General features: G+C 29.2%; 1 protein-coding gene across 1 annotated transcript; it reads left to right on the top strand.

Annotated features, from left to right (window-relative positions):
- The first annotated feature begins 1464 nt into the window (after positions 1 to 1464).
- LOC136978169 (probable glutamate receptor) lies at positions 1465 to 15704 on the top strand. Its single transcript, XM_067273820.1, has 8 exons — positions 1465 to 1496; positions 4921 to 5024; positions 6637 to 6727; positions 6812 to 6970; positions 13365 to 13506; positions 13575 to 13801; positions 13872 to 14125; positions 15410 to 15704. Exons 2-8 carry the CDS (start codon positions 4945 to 4947, stop codon positions 15663 to 15665), a joined length of 1209 nt encoding a protein of 402 aa, XP_067129921.1. The 5' UTR covers positions 1465 to 1496; positions 4921 to 4944; the 3' UTR covers positions 15666 to 15704.
- The last annotated feature ends 6357 nt before the right edge of the window (positions 15705 to 22061 follow it).

The following is a 22061-nucleotide window of genomic DNA, read 5'->3' as shown; positions in this document are numbered from 1 at the left end:
CTTCATTGTAAATGTAGTGAGTCGCGATTATCCAAAACAATATGGTCTGGTATCTCTCTCGGATAATAAAATTTTCATAAATAAAAAAATTTATTTTGCTGATCATAAATGTGTAATAAATAAAGAGATAAAAAATTTTCAGGTTTTTTCGATTATACGGTTTAGTAAGAAAAAATATACAGTTAGTTACGCACTTACCACCTGATTAATACAGTACATAATTAAAATGTCGCTGTAAAGCGATCCGTTCCATTTTCTATAAACTGAAATTGAGATAACCTTTCTAAAAATTAGTTTCAGCTTTAAAATATTACACAGTTTGGCGTAAAAACGGTATTTTACAAATGTATAATCACAATAGGAAATTTATTAGAATCGTAAAAGCGAAGATTAAAATAGAACATAAAATTTTATTGTATGTACTGTAGGTAAAGAATATACAATCGTGATAACTTGCGAAATACACTTATATTATTTTAATGTAAAAGTTATGCTAATTAATCATTAATTTAAACGAAATCTATCGTTATCGTATTTTAATTTCACCAAACAGAGTATCTAATTTCTAGTTCAAGCATAAAAACTAAAAAAAATGAATATTAATAATTAAATTTTCTTTGTTTTCTTGCACTGTTCATCAATATTTTAAAATTTAATTTTATATTGAACATATTGAAAATATAGAATGAAATTTTTGTTTTTAATTAGGTCACTTATTAATTTTATTTTGTTTTCCGTAGCAATGAATAAATTTATATAAAAATTAGTGAAATATTTAGGATATAAAACTTGGATTCAGATTTCCACCTTGAAAACACCTTGATATCTTATCCTTATGTTAACATACCTTATGAAATCAATAAGGATTTTCTCTACCTTTATTTATGCAAGACATCAATAAACATTTTTCAAAACTACGACTAAAATTCATTCATACAAAATAAACTGAAAATAAAGCTTCTATCAACAGCTTTTATTTCATGTTAAAATATAATTTTAAAAAAATTATGTGAAAATTATTCTTTAAACAATATAATTTTACTACTACTATTATTATTTTTAATGATTTAAAGTTATTATATGTGCTGTTACTAGGATAACAGTAAAAATATTCTATACATTGCGTGCTTTAAAGAGGATTCAAAATTTATAATAATTTAAATAGCATTTACTTGATCGAAAAATTAATAAAATTACATTATTCAGATATATATATATATACTCGTATATATGTTCACGGTTTATAGATTTATACATTGTTGTAGAGTAACATTGAAGAAAGAAATAAACTCAGTGACAATGATGAAGACGATATCGTTTATAATATTTAGCCTTATTTTAAATGAAATTTACATAGCAAATTGTAGAATTATACATAGTAAGTTAATCTTTCTTAATAGCGCATACATTTATTTATAAATTATATATAAAAATTAAATTTTATAGAAAATGGAACAGAAACGAAACGTTACCATTTTAAAGTAGCGGCTTTACCGGTAAGTTTCTCTGTTTTATTATTGTATGTACCTATAAAAATTAATTATTTGTATACTAGAATAACTAATTTTATAAAAAATTATAAATTTTATTATTAATATATTTACGATTTTAAGAATTTTAATGAAAGTTATTTATTTACTAAACTGGAACTGTACTGTGCCTCTTAATTCCTCTAATTTTCTTAATAGTTAGATTGTTAATCATAAAATATCTCTTCTTAAAAGAAAACTGAAAGAAAATTATTCATTTTAATTTAATGCATAATTAAGTAAGCATTAATTCCTATTTAATACCTTTAAATAAACATGGAATTTGTATATAGTTATAGATATTAATGAATGTGTATAAAATCGATAAGTAATTTTATTACACACACATATATAGTTTTATAATTCAATAACGAGAATGAATTCGCATAATTTTTGTTTTATAAATATACGACTGTAGTTATATAGGCCTCTATACTTATAAATTTTACTTTTAAATATAGAGTGTTCACTTAAACATCTGTCCAGGGGTAAAAGAGATCTTTTCAGCATTTCATGCGTGTATGCATGTGGTGCAAACTTGTTCTAACGATAAAATAACCGAAGGGGAGCAATTTAAAACGATTTAGCTTAGCATACAAATAATTTCTAATTATACGCGGTAAACAAAAAAGGCAGCATTACAGATATTCAATCAAAAACGTACGCTTTTTTTTGTTACAGAACATTTTCAAAACGACCGCCTTTAACGGTAATACAAAAATTTAGAGTGTAGAGTGTAGAGTGTGGCGTTCCGGATGGCAGGTAGCATTCCTGGTGTTACCCTTTCGCAGGTTTGTTATATCCGTCTCTCCAGTTCGCCAACATCACACAGTGCTTCTGAGAACGCGTCATATACGGATGTTTTTAGGTGGTCGTACAGACGAGAAAAATAAAGTTTATGGAACAGATCATATTGTCCTATCCAGCGGTTTTCAAGCCGCTTTGCGAGCCACTGACGAGGAATGAAGTGGCGCGCCATCGTGCTGGCACCAAATCTGCTGTAGATGTACGGTACTGTTGACAAAACATCAAGCCATTTCTCACCATTATGTTTAGAATGTTCAGCTATCTCTCACTATTCAGGGTACCAACTATTCCTGCATTCTGTCCAGTGGCGTTTTTAATAAATTAATCTTTTGACGCTAGATAAATATTTACGTTTCGGTTATTTTAGCGGTAGAACAGTACGGTACCATACACTGATGCAATGCTTGAAAGATCTCTTTTGCTCCTAAACAGATTGTTTAATTATGGAATGAAAATAATTTATTATGGTAAAAGTATTCATTTATATATAACAGCTAATCCCAACCGGGATACGCGTAAAAATTAATAATGGCGGATGTACTACAAGAATATTCGGATTCTGCGTTGAGGCATTTGGCAATGTCACATAACTTGCATTTAATAAATTGATCTTCCGAGTTTTAAATACAATTTATTATTAGTTTCTTTTTTATTAATCAACTTCAAAGAGCAATGGAGTGGTAAGTAGAAAAGTAGATAAACACCGAACATTGAATATTTGTACCTATACAGATAACCTTTTAATCTTCACTAATTAAGCGGCCCTGTGCACCTTTCTTGACACGTCACTCCTATTTATTTACACTTCCAACAAGTTGAAAATACGACTTTACTTATATAAAGTACAAACATTTTTCTGATGATATATTATTGTTTTCATGCAGTCTGTCGATCTTCTTCTTCTTCTTCTTAATCACCTTTCTTACGTAAGTGGTTTTATTTAATTTCATCAGAAATTTATTTTAATTTAGTTTCCTGGAATTATTTCTTCATCTTCTTATTCTTTTGTTTGCTGTTACTTTCCAGTTCATGTAACAATATAATGAACTTATTAATTTATTTTTTTTGTGCATTTTATCCACCTGAATTTTTTTTACAAAAAGTAGGTAAATTACTAACTAGAAAAACAATAAAAAATAAAAATGTCATTATGATTATTAAGATAATTAATTTTAGTAAACTTTTTGTTTGTTTACTATTTATAGAAAATCAGGTAAGTTGCTTATTGCAACTGTTAAACTAATATTTGTCAATTTACTTGTAGTTGTAAATTATAATATATAATAAACCATTAAATTAATGTATAAAAAAGCTTAATTACTGTACATTAAATTATGGTCTAGCACTTTTATATGCTGTAATTTCTTTTTATATAGAAAATTGATTTTAAAATATTTTCAATGAGAATAAGTAATATTAAACATTCGTTATAAAATGCTTCACGTTCTTAATTATTATATATATTTTTATCCTATCAATATATCGTAGCTACCAATTTGGCTATTAATGAAGACTTATCACACTGCAATCAAATGTAACCAGATTCGAACTTTATTCTTCTAATTAAACTCCAAGTTTGGAGTTTAATTAATGGCATGTAAATTAAAAAAAAACTTATAAATGTTTTCTTTAAGATAGAAACTTTTTGCCCATTAAATCCGAAGTCCATTAAATTGGAGTTCGTCAAATCGAAGGACTGTATTTTGTTTTTCTAGTACAAAAAGTGATATAGAAATGTTCTTTAATTAAAAATCTCGTATTTACCGTTCTTAATATACAGATATAATATACAGATATAAGAATATACTGCTGATTATTGTAAATATTATAATCTGGTAAACTTATTTTACCTTATTAAACAGTATTCTATACATCAGCCTGATGTGTACTTTTACTGTACATTTAGTATATAGTAATTATTATTATTAAATGTTAACTGTTTCCATTCTTCTACAGAAAACACTGCAGAAGAGACACAATTCACTTAAAAATTTATTTAACTTAAAGTAAATGTTTCATAATTGCTCGATATTTCAATATTGTATTTAAAAATGTTTTATTAATTATTTCAATAAAATAGAATAAAAATTCTGTAAGCAATATTTTACTTACAAGTATTATTTCTACGGATATACCCGTATTTCTTAATTAGTACAATAGGGGTAAGTAAAATTAAATAAAACAAATAAAGTAAAACTTTTAAAAAATATATAGATTTTAATCTTAAAAAATAAGGTATTAATTTAAAATCTAAATCTTGTTAGAATCTAAAAAAAATATTGCAAGATATTTTGATATTACTCAAAACGTTGACTATAGGCCGCGATCAATACAAAGTTATAAATTTCAAAAGCGTTGCAAAAGTTATACTGTCCCTTTTAATATTGGTTTTTCTTCTGGAGTTGTACCTTAAAATCTCGGCTATATGCCGCAGCATATAGTGTACAAGTGCTGTAGACATTTTGTTTCTGAGGAAGCAAAACATGTACAACACTTGCACTTGAAGCAATACAATTCATTAATAAATGCATCTCTTTAATATTTAATAAATGTAATGAATGTTTTTTTTTATACACAAAAATAGAGTTACCCTTTTGTCGTATGGAATATGGAGATCGAAGTACCGAAAGTAATTGGAGGAGCTGATATTTCTCTTCTAAATATATTAGCAGAAAAGTTACATTTCAGGTATTCTGTAAAATATTTATAGGCGTATATTTCTGTAAACAATGTAATAATGGAATTTCTAACTCATTTTGAATTATAATAATTAACTAGAAAATTTAGGATAATCTTTTATACAAAAAATAATGAGATTCATATAAATTAAATTTTATCAATTTTAATTATGTATTTAATTGGTTTTCTGAGAGGAAGTTTTGTTCTCATTTTGTGGGGACTTGGGAGACCGTAAAAATTGGATTATGGGAGTTTTGAGTAGAACCCTGCCACCAGTTTAGACAAGAAAAAAAAAAAAAACCTAGAAAGACAGATAGTTAAGGCGCGAAGGTCAAAGTCACTCCAGGAAGTCCAGGAATGAGCTTCTCAGGAGGATGAATGCAAAGTCAAGTAAACTAATTTAAGAATAAAAGAGAAAATTTATTATGGAAAAACGAAACATAACATTCGAACTTAGTTTAAATTAATAGTAAGTACAAAATCTGTTTTAGGGAGTTAGCCTATTTCTATTTGAAAAACGGTTGGTACATAGCGGGAGGGATCTGAACTTCGGGACTCACAACATACCAGGAAAAGAGTTGTCTTCTCTTCTAGGAGTTGACTTCTTTTCTGAATACTGTGTTAATTTTCTTTTTTTTCCTCTCTTCTTTTTGATTTCTCTTCCTCTCGCCTTTCCCTTCACTTTCTCTCTCTTTCTTCTTCACCTATTTGTCCTCTTTCTCCTTCACTCAGTCCCTCACTAAGTCTCTAAGTCTCTGATTTCCGTCATTTCCTTTTATGTTATTCTTCGTTTTTACCAATCATGATTTTGTTCCGGAGGAAGTTGAGGTAATTTGCGATCAGCATGATTGGTCATTCTTTAGTCGCTCTCTTGTGTATTAAGAATTATATTCGTCTACATGATATGGATAGAGTAGCATCTGTCATCTAATACTATTGAAAAAGAAGGAAACGACGGTCATTCCCTTCGTCTTTTCTTTTGCATGCTGTGAGATTTATAACAGTTAATGGATAATTTTTTATTCTAATTCGTTTTTCTGAATTGTTTTTAATCGGTATTACTAAAAATTTAGAAAGAGGGTCTCTAAAATTGGAAAAATAGGCAAAATTCTTTTACGACGTTGGTTGATAAACATAAACAATTCCGTTGTTACATTCACACCGGGATGGAAGACATGCTCTTTTGGACACTATACGGAAATACTAGATCGAAGCCTAATCTCAAACCCTATGAAGAATTACATAATGAGTCTTTCAGTGGGTTTTAAATTAATTTTCTAAATATTTTACTTAATAACAGAATTAAAATTAGACTCGAAAATTATAAGCTGCAAATTGAAGAACAATATACTTGTATGCTATTATTGGAAATAAAAGTTTTATTTACAATTTAAAATATATTAATTTACTTAAATGTATTTTTGTTGTATTTTTAATAATTTAACATTGAAAAAGCACTTTTTATTTAACTCCATTAATTAGAGACTTTTATTTCTATATTATTGATAACAATTCATTAACATGATCTTATAAAATATATTTTAAAATGAATTAATTAAGATCCATTATTTTGTTATTTATATGATAATTTTAAATATATAAAATTATACATAAATTTTAGTTACGAAGCAGTTTTGCCATTGGAATTACAATATGGAGTAATAAATAAAAGTGGAGCGTGGACTGGAATGATTGGAATGGTAGCGAATAATGTCGGTATTAATATTAAAAAGTTATGTATTATAATTTTTAACGCAATATTTGATCTAAATTTAAATCTATTTTTTTTTTTTTAGAGAACAGATATAGGAGTGCCAAACGCCTTCATTACAACTTCCAGATTGACAGTAGTCGATTTTGGTTCGCCTTACATTTATTATACTTCAAATTTTATTGTTCGTGCTCCAACCAAATTGTCTAAAGAAACTGCAATAATTAGGCCATTCGATAAACAAGTAAGGAATATATTTATTGTTTTCTGCTTACTAAATAAATAAATAAATTTATATTTGTTTCCACAAAATGCGCCGATTTGTCAATATCATTTGCTGTTACATACATAGGATATATGGCCACAATAATGATAATAGTCAAATTTTCAGTATATTAAAAAAGTATAATAGACCCCCTATAACACGGGTTCATATAACACGGATTCGTATAACACGCAAAAAGAGACTCATATAACACGGTAAAACCTCATCGTCGCCCCGTGTCGCGACAGGATTGGCCGAATCTAGACCAATAGCGGACATTGCACAAACCTTTGAGTTTAAACGAGCAGCGGACCTACTAAAAACCATTTATTATTTAACGGCCATAAAGATTATATTTATATTAATGACGTCTCCAAAGTTCAGCGAATTTTTCACAGAAAAATAACTTCTCAGGAAACACGCGCCCGCCGTCTTTAGTCGTTCTGCTCTCTTGTGTATTAAGAATTATATTCGTCTACATAATATGGATAGAGTAGCAAAATTTAACAAGCTTACGCGACGAAAACAAGCTTAAGCAATGGCGTTGTCGAACGGTGCACACTCGGTAAGTAATTCTACAATTTTTTGTTTAAAGCGTAGTTTATATGCTTTATTCCCAAAAAATTATACGTGATTTGGAAATGTTGAGTCAAATTAGTCTAGAATCGATTAATTTTATGGAAGAAAACCTTTCAAACAGCCGTAGCGCCTAAACTGCACACGTGCCGGGCTATAATTGGCTCATGTATTTAAGTGACTCGTACAACACGGATTCATATACACGGAAGGTATTACCGTGTTATAGGAGGTCTACTGTACATATGAAAATTTAATGTCTACCGATACTTTTCAATATAATATACAGTAGAGCGTCGATAAGTGGAACGTCGGTAAGTGGAATGGCCGGAAAATGGAACGATTTTCAGTCGGACTGTGTCGTGCTGAATCGAATGTTTTTGATACTAAATTTACTTCTAAAGTATAATTTTCATGTTTTTTATATTTTTTAATATATTTATTTTGTTTGTACAAAATGCAGAAATAATTTTTAACGATACGATAGCCTCGATGACTATTATAAAAATTTTCGTTAGGCTTAAAATCGACGAAAATTCAACACGAAGCGACACGCAACGGAGAAAAATTAAACAGGAAGCGATACGCAACGGAGAAAAATTTGAACATCGGACAGGTTAATGTATTTTTTCGTACAAAGTCGGAAACTGGAACAAATCATTAACTGGAAGGACCCCAGTCCCCAATTGGTTCCACTTATCGACGCTCTACTGTAATTGAATTTCCACATGCAATATTAAATTGTCGCCAAAATTGCTTATTAAATAGAGACTTTATTATGCAGAATATCATCGTATTTCAATGCTTTGTTCATTTAGTTTGTAACATATAACTCATAGAAAAAGTGTTTTATTTTAGATTATGTTTTAATTTTTTTTTAAATTTTAGTTATTTTCTTCGGTTTGCTAAACACAGTCGAATATGATTAACTTGAACTTGATTAATCTGAATTATAGGATAGATTGAACGGCTAGTATACCCCGAAATTCCTATAAGTTAGTCGCGCTATCCGTTATGATATATTATTAAATCTTTTTTATTTTGAGCTACTATAAAATGGCAAAAGGCTTAATTTTGAGGGTAGGGATGGGCTTTATAAAAATTTTAAATGCTAATAACAAGTGAAATCGTTATGAAGTCTGATCCTATTGGAAATACACACGACCCCCTTTATCTCCTCATCACCTCGACTTTTATTCATCAAAATTTAACTGCATTAATCCCCCTAATAAACACGCCGTCTTGGAAAATTTAGAAATTTTCGGCAAAAAGCACAGGAGTTACAGTGGGTGGCCAAATTATTATACTCAAAACTATTTATTTGTATTTTGTTGGTTTAAGTTATGAAATTCAATAGTTATATGGTTTTCAAAGTTGTTATATATCGTTTTAATACTAGTAAGTGTATTTAGGAATAAAAATGAAACATGTGTAGATAGGTTGAATAGTGTATTAAAAGAGAAATACATATTATTCAGTATTTGGTTACTCTGCCCTTAGCTTCTATGATGGCTTGAATGCGGTGTGGCATGTTTTCAATGCATGATATGGCTACTTCTTGGAGTTTTGGAGTGTTGTGCCATACTCTAATGATATTCTCAATCAGTTCTCTTTTGTTTGTTATAATTTTATCTCTTGAAATTTCAGTTTTCAGGACTGCCCATACATTTTCTAAAGGATTCAAGTCAGGCGAGTTTCTTGGCCAGTCTAGGGTGTTAATCTGATTGTTTTTAGGTATTCTGTGATAGATTTGGCTTGATGAGTCATGCATGAATATAAAATTTTTATTAGGGAACGATTCTGCTGTCTGTGGGATTAATTTTTCCCCCAGAACTTTCTTATACTGATCCTGACGCATAGTTCCTTGGACAATATACAGCCTTCCAGTCCCTTTGCTGCTGATGACAGACCATATTATCACTGAAGCAGAATGCTTTACTAGTTCCACAATGCAGTCTTCATTGAATTTTTCATGCAGAACAAACTTGGTTTTGTCTTGAAGAATCTGTATTGATTACTCGTCCGAGAAACAAACCTGGAAGAAATTGTTTTTGTATAAATTTATAAAGAAAAATACTCTAAACATGTGTATTCTTGTATTAGGGTTATAAAAACCTTGCTCCAGTCTTCCTGTGTCCAGTGTCGATGCTCCTTGGCCCAAGCCAGACGTTTGGTCTTCATGGCAGGAGTGAGTTTTGGGTTTTTAGTGGTCGACAACATTTCAGTCCCATCTCTACAAATCTTCGCCTGAGAGTCCGCTCCGATATTTGTACTCTGTTTTAAATTAAGAATTTTTTTCATAATGAGCCGAGGCTTTTGGCAGTTTTCAAGTGTAATGCAACGTATTTTTCGTTCAGTTTGAGGTGTTGTAATGCGTTTTCGACTGCATTTACTGACTCAATTCGCCTTGATCGGTATTTCAACGTCCAGTTTTTGCTTGATATTACGCACAATGGACTGTGATACATCACACAAATCAGCAATTTGACATTGGTTATATTGACAACGCCATAACATTGTCGAAATCCGTGCTTTTCTCCTTGGTGTGAGGCCAGCACACTTTCCCATATCTGTTAATAAACATTTTTTGGTTAGGTCAGTTGACAACCCAAATAAACAATAAAAAAACTAACTAAAACATGACCACAATGAATTGATCAAGTATTGGAATAATCCTAAATGTAAAAAATCCAATACTTACCGAATAATAAGTTGATAACACTGAAGCCAAGATTTTTCTTGGAGACTTCTCACAAGCCAGCACAGTAAAATTTTTGACATGCACTGACACTAGCGGCCGCCATTTTGAAAAAAAAATACATATTTGTGTTACCATACTAATGAATAGGTTGCCAGATAAAGTGGCTAATCAGTAAATTAAAAAACAATAACATTCTTCCAATAATAAATTAATTACAGCCACCACTTTCACAGATAGTGACAAATTTTTGTTTGAGTGTAATAATTTGGCCACCCACTGTATTAAACTTTAAAGAGGGTGATCAAAATCGTATCTCCACATACATTAACATCCATACACATAGGAAAAAAAACCCGAATATTTTTCATTTCTCGACATTTCAAAGTCCCCTGAGTTCGAATGTGTAAAACATTTTTTGGAAGGGAGTTATATTTTGCCCGATTCCATACTTCCCCTCTGTTATATATGACAACCGAGAAAGTATTGATAAAAATGAACTCAAAAGAATTCGCTAAAAGAAAATTAATAACTATTTTTGTGTGAAAATTCGAAGAGATATTTACGTGACATGCTGTCTACTATAAATGAATACAATTCATAAAATATTAATTTCGTAACTTCCATTTTGGTATCAGAATCGATCTAAACAGTAATGATTTAAAATAAAGACATTTTTTAAATTTTAACGGTATTGTTATGTTAATTTAAAATAATTTCTTGATCATGGGCACGCATGTTTAACCATAAATATTACTTTTAATACAGTACTTATGATAATTGATGCACTTGCTGTGTAAGTTTTAATATTTTCTAAATTTTTAAATAGAAATAATTTTTATACGTGTTTATTATACATCACCGTTTTATCTAGTGCATTTGGGAAACAGTTTTCTTCGCCAAAAGTTAGTAATTCCTCCTTCGAAGCAGTCTAAACAAGTACTCAAAATCTATAATTAATAAATCTCTTCATTTAACCTTTATATAGAACCTGCAGTAGAGTATTTAGATCCTTTAACGTTTAAAAAACTATTAAAAATTTTCTTTTTTGGAAGACCGTGAAGGTCTTCCAAAAAAGGTCTTTGGCTTAATGGGAATGGAGTGGAGGAGAAAGTGAATTTCTCCTCCACTCCATTCCCATTAAGCCAAATCTCTCTTAAGACCTTCTACTCTAGATAAAAACAGTGATTATATACTCACGAAAATAGATGAAGACAGCATAAATATAAATATTTAAAGAACATTATTTTAGTGAATCAATTGACTGTTGAGTTGATGTAAACTGTATATATTTTGCTCAATTAGACAAAATTAGATAAAATATTTTACAGAATTTTTGCATTTAATATCTACATAAAATTATACCTACAAGAAAGTATTGTACTGTAACATGTATTGTACCCGTATCAGTAAACAGTAGGGTTTCTCAAACGGGATCCCGGTGTAGGGTTTGGAATCGCGTAGGCAAGCGATTTCCGCCCTGTTTTATTATAACGAACTTTCATAGCGGAAAACCGTTATAAACGGTCGTTGGAAACGACCGTTGGAAGAACCGTTGAGTTTCAAGTCGACGACAGACGGACGATTGGCTGGCGGGAAATGACCGTTGGCCGGACGTTGTGGAAACATTCAAATTTGATTGGCGGACGATTCAAACGCCGGAAACTATTTAAGCAGTAGTTTCGGCGGGAACAGAAGTTCGTATCGGGAAGATCTGATCGGATCGGATTAGGATCGTTGTTACCGAAGTTCTAACTGTCTCTCTCGTTGGACGCTACGGAAATCTGGGGAAAGTATACCCCAGTGGTTGAGTACGAACTTGTTCCTGACTCGGAGGTTTTGTTAATTACAAGTCTGTTTTGATCGTAAGGAGTTCTTTCGACGAATTTGTACGGGAATAGTCGGTTGTTGGTTGGACTAGTGTTTGTGCATAAGTAATTGTAACTCTAATTTGTATCATTTTGTACATTTATATTGTAAATATAAACTTTGTGTTTCGTTAAACCGACTGAGTGGTTATTTTGAACATTACTCCCAGGATCCCGGTTGATTTTTTAACCCGGGAAATCCCGAAAATTTCTTAAAAATTCAGTTTTTTCTTATTTTGTGTGAAGGTTGAAGAAATTTTACAAACAGAAAGTATAATTAACTCATAAACTGTCAGAATACATTTGTATATATTAATTTTAAACCTACTTATTAGTTTTTTTTAAAATTTTTCTTTGTTATGGCATGTCACAGATTATCAATAATCAATATTTAGCCTATTTGTGACAGGACTCTGAAAATTCTTTACTTGTTAGAACCCGTAATATATGGAATAATTGTGTTAACGCTGTCTTAATTTTTAACCATGCCCAGTAGCTTCAATAACTCAGTAACGCCAAGTTGTGCAAATTGGGCAAGGATACCACGAGTATGAAGTCTGCAAGTATGAAGTTTTTCTTCATAAATCTAATTATTAAAGCCAAACGAATTGCCGAATTATCGGGCTATAAGCTTGATACCTCTATTAAAGAAGCCGAGGTAGACAAATCAAGAATACTAGAGAGGAAAGGAAGTATTACAATCTCGAAAACTAACTAGAAATTTTCCAGGCTACAGGTGAAAAAACACATAACATTTGTTTTCTCTTAAATGCATTAAACACGATTCCACTCATATCAATTGAATCGGAAAGAACATTCTCGGTACAAAGGCATTTTTGATGTTGTTGTATGCAGTTTCCAGCAAACTTCAATACATTTTTTCTATTTCTGAAAAATTTCTACGTAATTCTAAGGTAATTTTTAATATATATCTTATACACCATTATTAATATGATTTTGGAAGTTGCAAAACGTATTAAATTACTTTAAAAAATGAAAAATAATTATATAATTTGATTTCAAGATATTTTGTATAACTTAAAAATAATTAATTTTGTCCCGGAATTTTCCGGGATCCCGGGAAGCAGTTAACTTTTATCCCGGAATAACCAAAAGACCGAGAAATGAGAAACCCTAGTAAACATAAATATAATTTTATGTATATTTTAATAAAATCTAATTGTTAAATAAAACGTTATATCAATACAATTTAAGAACCATTTATTTTCAGTTATGGTTATGGATATTCATCAGTTTAACGATAGTTGGAGTGGTAATATATGGGATAGTTCATACCGAAGAGAATGAAATTCATCATTACTTATATTTCTCGAAAATTTATTGGTGGATGTTTTCGATATTTATAGGACAAGGTATGTTGTGCATATCATACAAAACTAATTTTTAAATTAAAATTAATGTTTTATAATTACTAATTTAGCTTCAGGCATGGAAAATGCTTTAACAAAGTGTAGATGTATCATAGGGCTTTCCAGACTTTGCTTCGTTGCCTTATTATCTGCTTACAGTGGAATGTTAATTTCTCATTTGTCATTTCCCATTTTTACTGACGTACTTGATAAATTTGAAGAATTAGCAATTAAAGTTGAAAATGGAGAATATGAATGCGGTTCGATGAAAGGTTCAGCAAACGAAGCTTTATTCCTTGTAAGCTTGTTAAAACAAATTTCGCTTTTAATAAAGAACAAATTTTTATACTTATCATTTATTTTTACAGAATTCACACGAAGGCTTATTAAGAATTTTAGGGAATGTAATGAATAAGAATGAAAATCGATGCCTAAATATGAGACAAGCCCTTGAAAAAGTCTTGAATGAAAAATATGCTTTTATATTCGTTAGTCATTTAATACAGTATCCTGTTTTGAAAGCGGGGCCAGAAAATTATCATATGTCTGAAGGAATTTTCTCATTTCCTTCAAGTATATCTTTTAGTAAAGATTTCCCATTGAAAAAGGAGTTTCAGAAATTGTAAATTTTCATATTTTATATATTGTTTATTTAATATATATTATTTTTTTCATTTAGATATGTACCTGATGATAAACGTAATGTTTCATGATAGCAAATAAGATTTTTTTTTAAAATCAAAAACAAATGAAATTAAATCCGTATATTAATTTATTTTATGTAATTGTATTGATAATTTACCTATATTTTATAAAAGGATTGAAATATTTTAGTTTGTAATTGTAATAAGAACGTTTTAAAATTTCTATTTTTTAATATTATAATATATTCAAACATGATGAGTACCACTTTAAAATAATTCAAAATGTCACTTAATTCAACAGTTTACAACGGCCACGAAGATAGAACTTTTCTATATGCTCCTTTTTTCTGTCTACATAAATTTTAATTTTTCCAATGTGTCTTTGGAAATTTAGTTCCAGTCTTTGTTAACTGCTTTTTAGTCGTTAACAGTTTTAAGTTAATAGAAGACACAGTAATGGTGATCCCAATCTCATATATATAATTTTAATCCCTTTAAATGAAAAGCTCTGCTGTTTGTATTTTTCGTGTAATATCTTAAAAGAAATATTGCACTATCGGATTACAGAATCATATGAATGGAACAAAAGCACACATTTTTTTGACGCAATGAATACTCAGATAATAATCCAGCAACGAGTAGTATAACTTTTCCGGCAACATCTAAAATTGTGCGTGGCGCCATCTGTTATGATATTTTACTAGACACTTTTTATATTATTAATGATTATAAAATGACAAATAGCTTAATTTTGAGGGTGGGAATGGGTTCTATAGAAAATTGTAAATGCTAATAACGAGTATAATCGTCATTAAGCCGATCCTAGTGGAGACATGAATCATGACCTCTCTCTATCTCCCCACTCCGTCAACCTTTAACCACCAAAAAGTTTGATACCATTAATCCCCTAATACATAACCTCCCTTCAGAAATTTACGACAAAAACGCACAGGAGTTATTAAGCTTCAAATTGGGCGGAGAAAATTGTTTCCTATACACGTAAACACAAACATCCATATATACAGAAAAAACTTTTTAATATTCATCTTCCCAAATTAATCTGTATCAGAATATTCATATAAAATATTCTGTATACAAATTCTGTACTAATAGTCGAATATAACAGGAATATAACTGAACGAATGTTTAATTTATAATATAGATTTCCTGTATGCAAACTTACTAAGAAAATAAAATTTTAACATAATATAAGCTTAAGAAAGCTTTAATAACGAATAACTATTTTAAAATTCTTCATTTAGAATTCTTAGAGCATTCGAAGCTGGAATTACAAACAGATTCTTGGATGTTGAAGCGTCAACGATAATGATCAAAAGGAAAGATCATCCACAAGAAGAACTGGAACATCAAATTGTACTTGAAGATCTTATCGGTGTTTTTATATTGCTACTGATTGGATATGCATTTGCTATTTTATGTTTTATTGTCGAATTATTTTGTGAACGCATAGCTAATGTTAATTTAAGATGTGATAGATGTTTTCTTGATTACGATTGAAGATTAATTAAGTTCTGAAAAATTTCTATAATTGTAAATATTGTATACTAGTTTAAACATTTATATATAAATATTCTAATTAGGAAAACATTAGAGTCAAATGGCATACGCCTAATATAAGAACCTCCCATATCTTACAAACTATTTATTGAAATTCGCGTGTTAATATAGGTTTATTTCTTCATAGTTTTTATTATTTAAAAAATATACAATTTTTTATACTGTGTTATTTATTTTTAGTATAATAGAAGTCTCAGTGTGAATATCAATATAATTTTTCTCCAGTCCCTTTCAATCTATTGAAGTCACAATCTAATTACAATATTGTTTAATATTATAAGATTGAATATAAATATTGGTTGTTTTCAATACATTTTATGATGATAATTAATTACAAGAGATTTAAAAAATTATTATAATTTATTAACACCAAAATTAATTAATTAATTTCTTTGATGTTATTAAAGTTAAATAATTATTTATTATAATATTAAAATGAATAGACTATTTTCTACATGTAAATATAGTTTAATTAAATTTTAAAATCTTTTTATATTAATATATAATTCTTTTCCTTTTTTCTGCATTGGAATTGTATAAGCTTTAATATTATGGTATAATTTTATTGAGAATTCTCATGTAAATTTGTAAATATATTTTCAATATTGTACTTAATCAATAAATTTTATATTAAATTTTAGGTTGTGATATAACACTTAGATTATATACTGTACATTAAATATTATATTAATTTATTGAATCGAAAAACAAACAAAATTTAATTATAGTTATACAGTATATGTATAGTTTATTATGATTATTTAAATAATCATAATAAACTATACTAATTGGTTAGATGTATAATTGAATTGTTTCTCATCATCACTAGCTTTATTTTAATTCATTTACATCAAGAAAAAAGCTTTAATAATGCTAATAATGATGATCGGTTGAGAACACTTCTACTGTTTTCTTATAAAAGTGTACTATATCAGTAGTTCCAAACCGGTGCAACATGCTCTTTGTTGGACTCCATTCTCCAAAAGTTATGTTGTTTCGGGCCTCGTCCACCTCTGTAGAAAAATTTCTCAGGAAAAAATCTAAATCTATTAGATACACCGTTTTATTTAATTAATTAATTTATTTATTTCGGAAAGTAATTATTTAAAATAAAATCGTTATGATGTTAAAATGTCTGTTATGACATTTAATTTAAAAATAAATTATATATTATTAATTATTATATAAAGGTAATCACTTAATTTCGAAGGTAAACGTGGGGTTTTAAGAAATTGTAAATGCTTGTAACGTGTAAAATTTTAATTAGGTGCGATCCCGCTCGAGATATGACACATGACTTCCTTCTTCCATGACTACGATGCATCGATTTTCATTTTGGCAAAAAAGGTCAATGCAAAAGTCAGTCGGATTTTCCTGTCTGAAGCAAGCAACTGTTGGCTATGGCTAATGTTTTAAAAATCACAATATTTCAATTTTCCACACTGTGTCGTTGGATATACCCAGCTAGTGATGGTAAGTGTGGTATTCCAATTGTTGTAATTGCAGTTGATATTCAAACTGCAATTGCAACAGCGACAATGCTTTCAGTAAACTATTTTAATGCAAGATGAACCACGTCAACATATTGAATACTGCGACGATATTTCACCAGTAACCGAGTAATTAGTAATAGATTTTCTAACACTGTTCTCTGGATTTTAATATGTGTGAGTTTTGGTTGTGGTATGTTTAAAACGTTTGGTTTATCGAGGACATGTTGCAAATTTGGCAGCCTTGAAAAACGGTATCACACACGAGAAGCATCACAGAGGATAAATTACGTTTGGCCGTTAAACAAATTGTTTATCGCTTTTTGTTTTACATTTTTAGAATGGAGACCATATTGAACAGTATCCGCTGTATCGCTAAGCTCTGTACATAGCATGAGTGTTTTGTACAAATAAAACATTTATTGCTTGCAGTGACAATGGTGGAATAGTGATAACTTTTGGCAGTTATCTTTACGAAAATGTCTTTCGCATGTCCTGAAATGTCTCTATACCAGATTTGGCTGCATTTGGCATGCTAAATATATTAGATAGCATTGAATAAAGTATGTGAGAGTGCGCTCCCCAGTTCTATTTGAAACTCTGCCGTATTTGACGTATAAATTTACCATTCTTCAACTTTGATCTAACTTAAATAATCTGAAAACAATCTGACACTTCAGTAAAAACAATAGATGAATATGTCACTTCTGCTCACTAGTCTTATGGTTTGTAAAGAATTTTGCCATTTCTAAAATTTGGATAATCTAAACATGTGTCTAAAGTGCTTAATACTATAGTATGATAACAGTTTTTTAAACGAAAATGTTTGAAATAAAAAAACTTAGTTGTTTTTTCAGGATCTTTAAATAATTATATCATATTTTTTAAGCTTAACTCCCAATTTTGCATAATAGAGTTAGGCTAAATAAAAATACAGCAATCATATATTAAATTAATTATATTTTTAATAATATTTATTTATTATTATGAATTCAACTTAATCTAAATAATATTTTTCTAAAATGTCGTTAACATATAATAATATTAAACCATAGTGCTGTAAATTATTCGCATTAATACAAAGATATAATACACGTGCTTCCATCTGTGGGCACTAATATAATTTAAATTGCAGAATATTTTTAAAACATATTTCTATAAATAGATTTCTTAGTTATAAAAGTTATATAATTTATAAGTCACATAATGTAATTTATATATATTTTTTAATGTAATGTAAATTTCTACTGATAAGTCGTTTAAATATTTCAAAAAATCATTATGATAAAAATGAATTAGGAGATTGAATATCCATATAACTAATACAACAAATCTAGTGGTTGTCTTAAAGGCATTTTTTTAATAATTAAAGTATATTTATAAAAAACAAACTTAATTTGACATTTTATTTTTTCTTAATTTATATATTTATAAATATATAAATTATGTAGAAAATTTTAAATTTCAATATTATAAATGAACTTAAATGTTTAATTTTAAAAATTAAAAATTAAAATTGAAAGTTAATAAATATTTTATTGTTCAAATTTTGTCATGGGTCCAATACAATTAATGGTATATAAAAAATGTTAAATTTAAATCTTTTGTTTCTGGTCTCCAATTTGATAAGTTCAAATCACTTCCAAAATATATCTTGCTTATTTTTTTACGTAAATTTAAAATCCAAATAAATTTTTGGTAAATATTTTAAAATATTGTTCCGGTTTATTTTTGGAGAATTTATTTTTCCGGGATCTTCACATTCATCCTTTTTGTGTTCACATCTGTTCCTCTCAAAAGCTGGGCTACTGTCCAATTTTTCATATTGAGGACATGCGAGATTTTGCGCTTCTTTACATTGGTTTTTATCATCCGGGACACATGTTGTCTTCGCAGAAATATTCCTTTGTGGAAGTTGAACCACAAAATTCATCACATTTTAGATTTGTTGGTTGGGGGCATTCCTCGCCTCCACATGACATAAAGTGTGTATCTTGCTGTTCTTTACTTTCTGATTTATTATCTTTGCATTCCTGTTTACCTCTAGTTTGCTTTGTTTTGCATTCCTCTTTTTGTTCCATTTTGCTTTTTTCTTTTTCTTCGACATTTTCTGAATTTTGTGCTATGCTGTTTTCTTTTTTTCCTGGTTTCTTGCATTCCACAGGAACATTTGCTGAATGCTTATTGTTGTATACAGTAATTCAATATTTATATTTTAAGCATTTTGAAAATAATAGAAATAAGAAACACCGATATTTTAATATTATAATACTTTTAAAAGCTTATCAAAACTAATTTTAAAATTTATTATTAAATATAATTTCATAACAGTATTTATTTTGTTCTTAAGGAATGTTTTATTTTAAGATTTAAGTATTATGTCATAATTATTGTGATGTTAAAATACTCTTCTATTTATAACTTTTCTGTTTATAAAACTATTTATATTATATAAAAAGCTTGCCATATATAATTTGAATATTTTTAGTTGGGCTGCAATTTAAAAAAAATGTAGACCTATAAATTCTCTGTCTTTCCTTAATCTCGAGAACGGAGTTAGATAAATGAAAGACGAGATGATATGTGGACATCGCAGTGATAGGAGGCCTCGACTAATGATACAGTAACTTCCAATGCAAACCGAACATTACGTTATTTCAATTCAAACGTTTTCCTTTGAAAACAGTTAATAGATGACCTGCACGACTCTGTTGATAGAGGAAAAGTATCATGTATAGGGCCAAGCCAATACTAATTTCAGGTGGAGAAAAGATTTTAAATTAAGTAAATTAAAAATATGATTAAAAATTGCATCCCGGCATTGTGACGATGTCACAATGAATAATTGCTCGTTTTGAATTATATATTTTAAATTTTATGATAATTAACGAAAAATAAAAAATATCCTAAGTATTAATTTAAAAAAGTCTTTTAGAATTTTATAAAATTAAATTTTTGCAACACTTTTGATTGGTAAGGATTGATCGGATCAAGTAGACATCTCCCAGGAAGACTTTCTTTGAGAGCTTCGACTTTATTTAAGTGTTAGACCAATCTGGATAAGGTAGCTCATTGGTGAAGCGCGAACCCACAACCAATTAGTAGTGTTCATCGGTTTTATTCATTTGGCCTCTGGTAGGTCTAACTTCAATTTTCATTTTTATATAATAGAACGTAGAGAAGGAAGACAAAGCTAGACCTAGTAACAAGAGCTGCATGTAATGTACACGCAGTTCATACAGAACACAATATATGTAGGCTATATATTAAACAGATACTAACGGAAATGCCTGTTGAAAGGAGAAAATTGACAGATTAGTGCAGGAAATACTATAGGATACAGAGATGTGATAATCAGTTACAGAGCTGTCCAAGGCTCAACAACCGTAGAATAGTAGTAATTATAAATTTTACTTTTTTTTCACGGATAGCCGGATGGTCAAGGCGGTTAATGCATTAGCCCAGTATTCCAAACTTTCTGTACGTTTCCCCCTCTTTTTCAGAAAAAAAAATGTTGCGTACCCCTTAATTTTGGTAACAAACTAATTTTATAAATACTGTCTTTACAATTTATTTAAGGACTTATATAACAATATACCTTATTAAGTAAAGTATAGGACCTATTATTCTCTGGGGCTCGACTTTTGTCCAGACATTTCGGCAAGAGTGTGGATGGATTTTTAGCTGTCGTATCCGAGTCGATCGGACGAGGATTGAGAATTAGACATAACCGTTTTGCTGATTTATTTTTCGACATCGATTTGACTTTTTTGTTTGTTTGTATTAAAAAATGATAATTTGGTAAAAGTTGCGCGTTCCCTCTCGCATCCCACAGATTAAAAAACACTGCATTAGCCTATCGTGGCCTATAACTAATTATATGTATAATCCATATGTCAACGGCATTTGTTTGCTAAATCTGTAGTGGAGTGCAATTTCTTTCGATCACGTAGTCTGTTAGATCTTTTCCATCCCCAATCCGACCGCCTGCACACGCGACCGCTCGCGCGTGAACAATAATTAGCGACCATAGTGGTTTATATGTCTATCCATAAGACACAGCGGTGTCAGAATCCTGACGTGCCATCAACGAAGTGGTGCTGACCCTTCGGTCAAGTGGTGCGGAAGCATGAGAGGCGCTTGTGCATTGTCACAATTGAATGAATTTTGATTCTATTAGTCATTAAGTCACATTGACTTTGACTTAACTGAATGTACTGTACATAGAAATGTATTTTAACACGTCTATTTGCACATACACCTCATAACTACTGTATATGACAATATCTTACATTAAAAAATAAAAAGTTCTTGATCAGAAATAACGAGAAATAAAATAGCTACAGTTAAAGAAGTGACGAATAACAGCATTATGATATTATTCACTTTTTATTTTCATTCCAAGTTACATAAAAATTCTCTTTTTTTAGATTTAATATCAAAACTGTTGTTTATCTTATTATATTCTCAATTCTTGTAATATTTTATACAAATTCTACTCGAAAGGAATTTATGAATTAAAAATATTTATACAATATAATTTGTTAGTGCAAAATTAATTGTTACACTGACAAGAGAACAGGTCATAGTCTCTATCAAATGCCATAAAAAACTTAAGAAACAACAGTAGTAGGTAAATATAAACAGTACATGAATATCAAATAAATTATTATTATAGTAAGATGTATTAAATCTTCTCTTCTGAATGCGACTATATTCAAATAATGGAAATATTCGAGGCTATCGATTGCATAATTTTCTTTACATTGCAAATTATTTAGTTTTTCGTTATTGTAGTCTATTTTCACTAATTTAAATCTGTTTTATGAGTTCTTTCATTTAATTT

This window comes from Centruroides vittatus, unplaced genomic scaffold, assembly GCF_030686945.1.
Source record: "Centruroides vittatus isolate TY-2023 unplaced genomic scaffold, ASM3068694v2 contig_5, whole genome shotgun sequence".
Taxonomy (NCBI): domain Eukaryota; kingdom Metazoa; phylum Arthropoda; class Arachnida; order Scorpiones; family Buthidae; genus Centruroides; species Centruroides vittatus.
The sequence above is the reverse complement of the archived record's forward strand: the minus strand, read 5'-3'. Positions and strand labels throughout refer to the sequence as shown.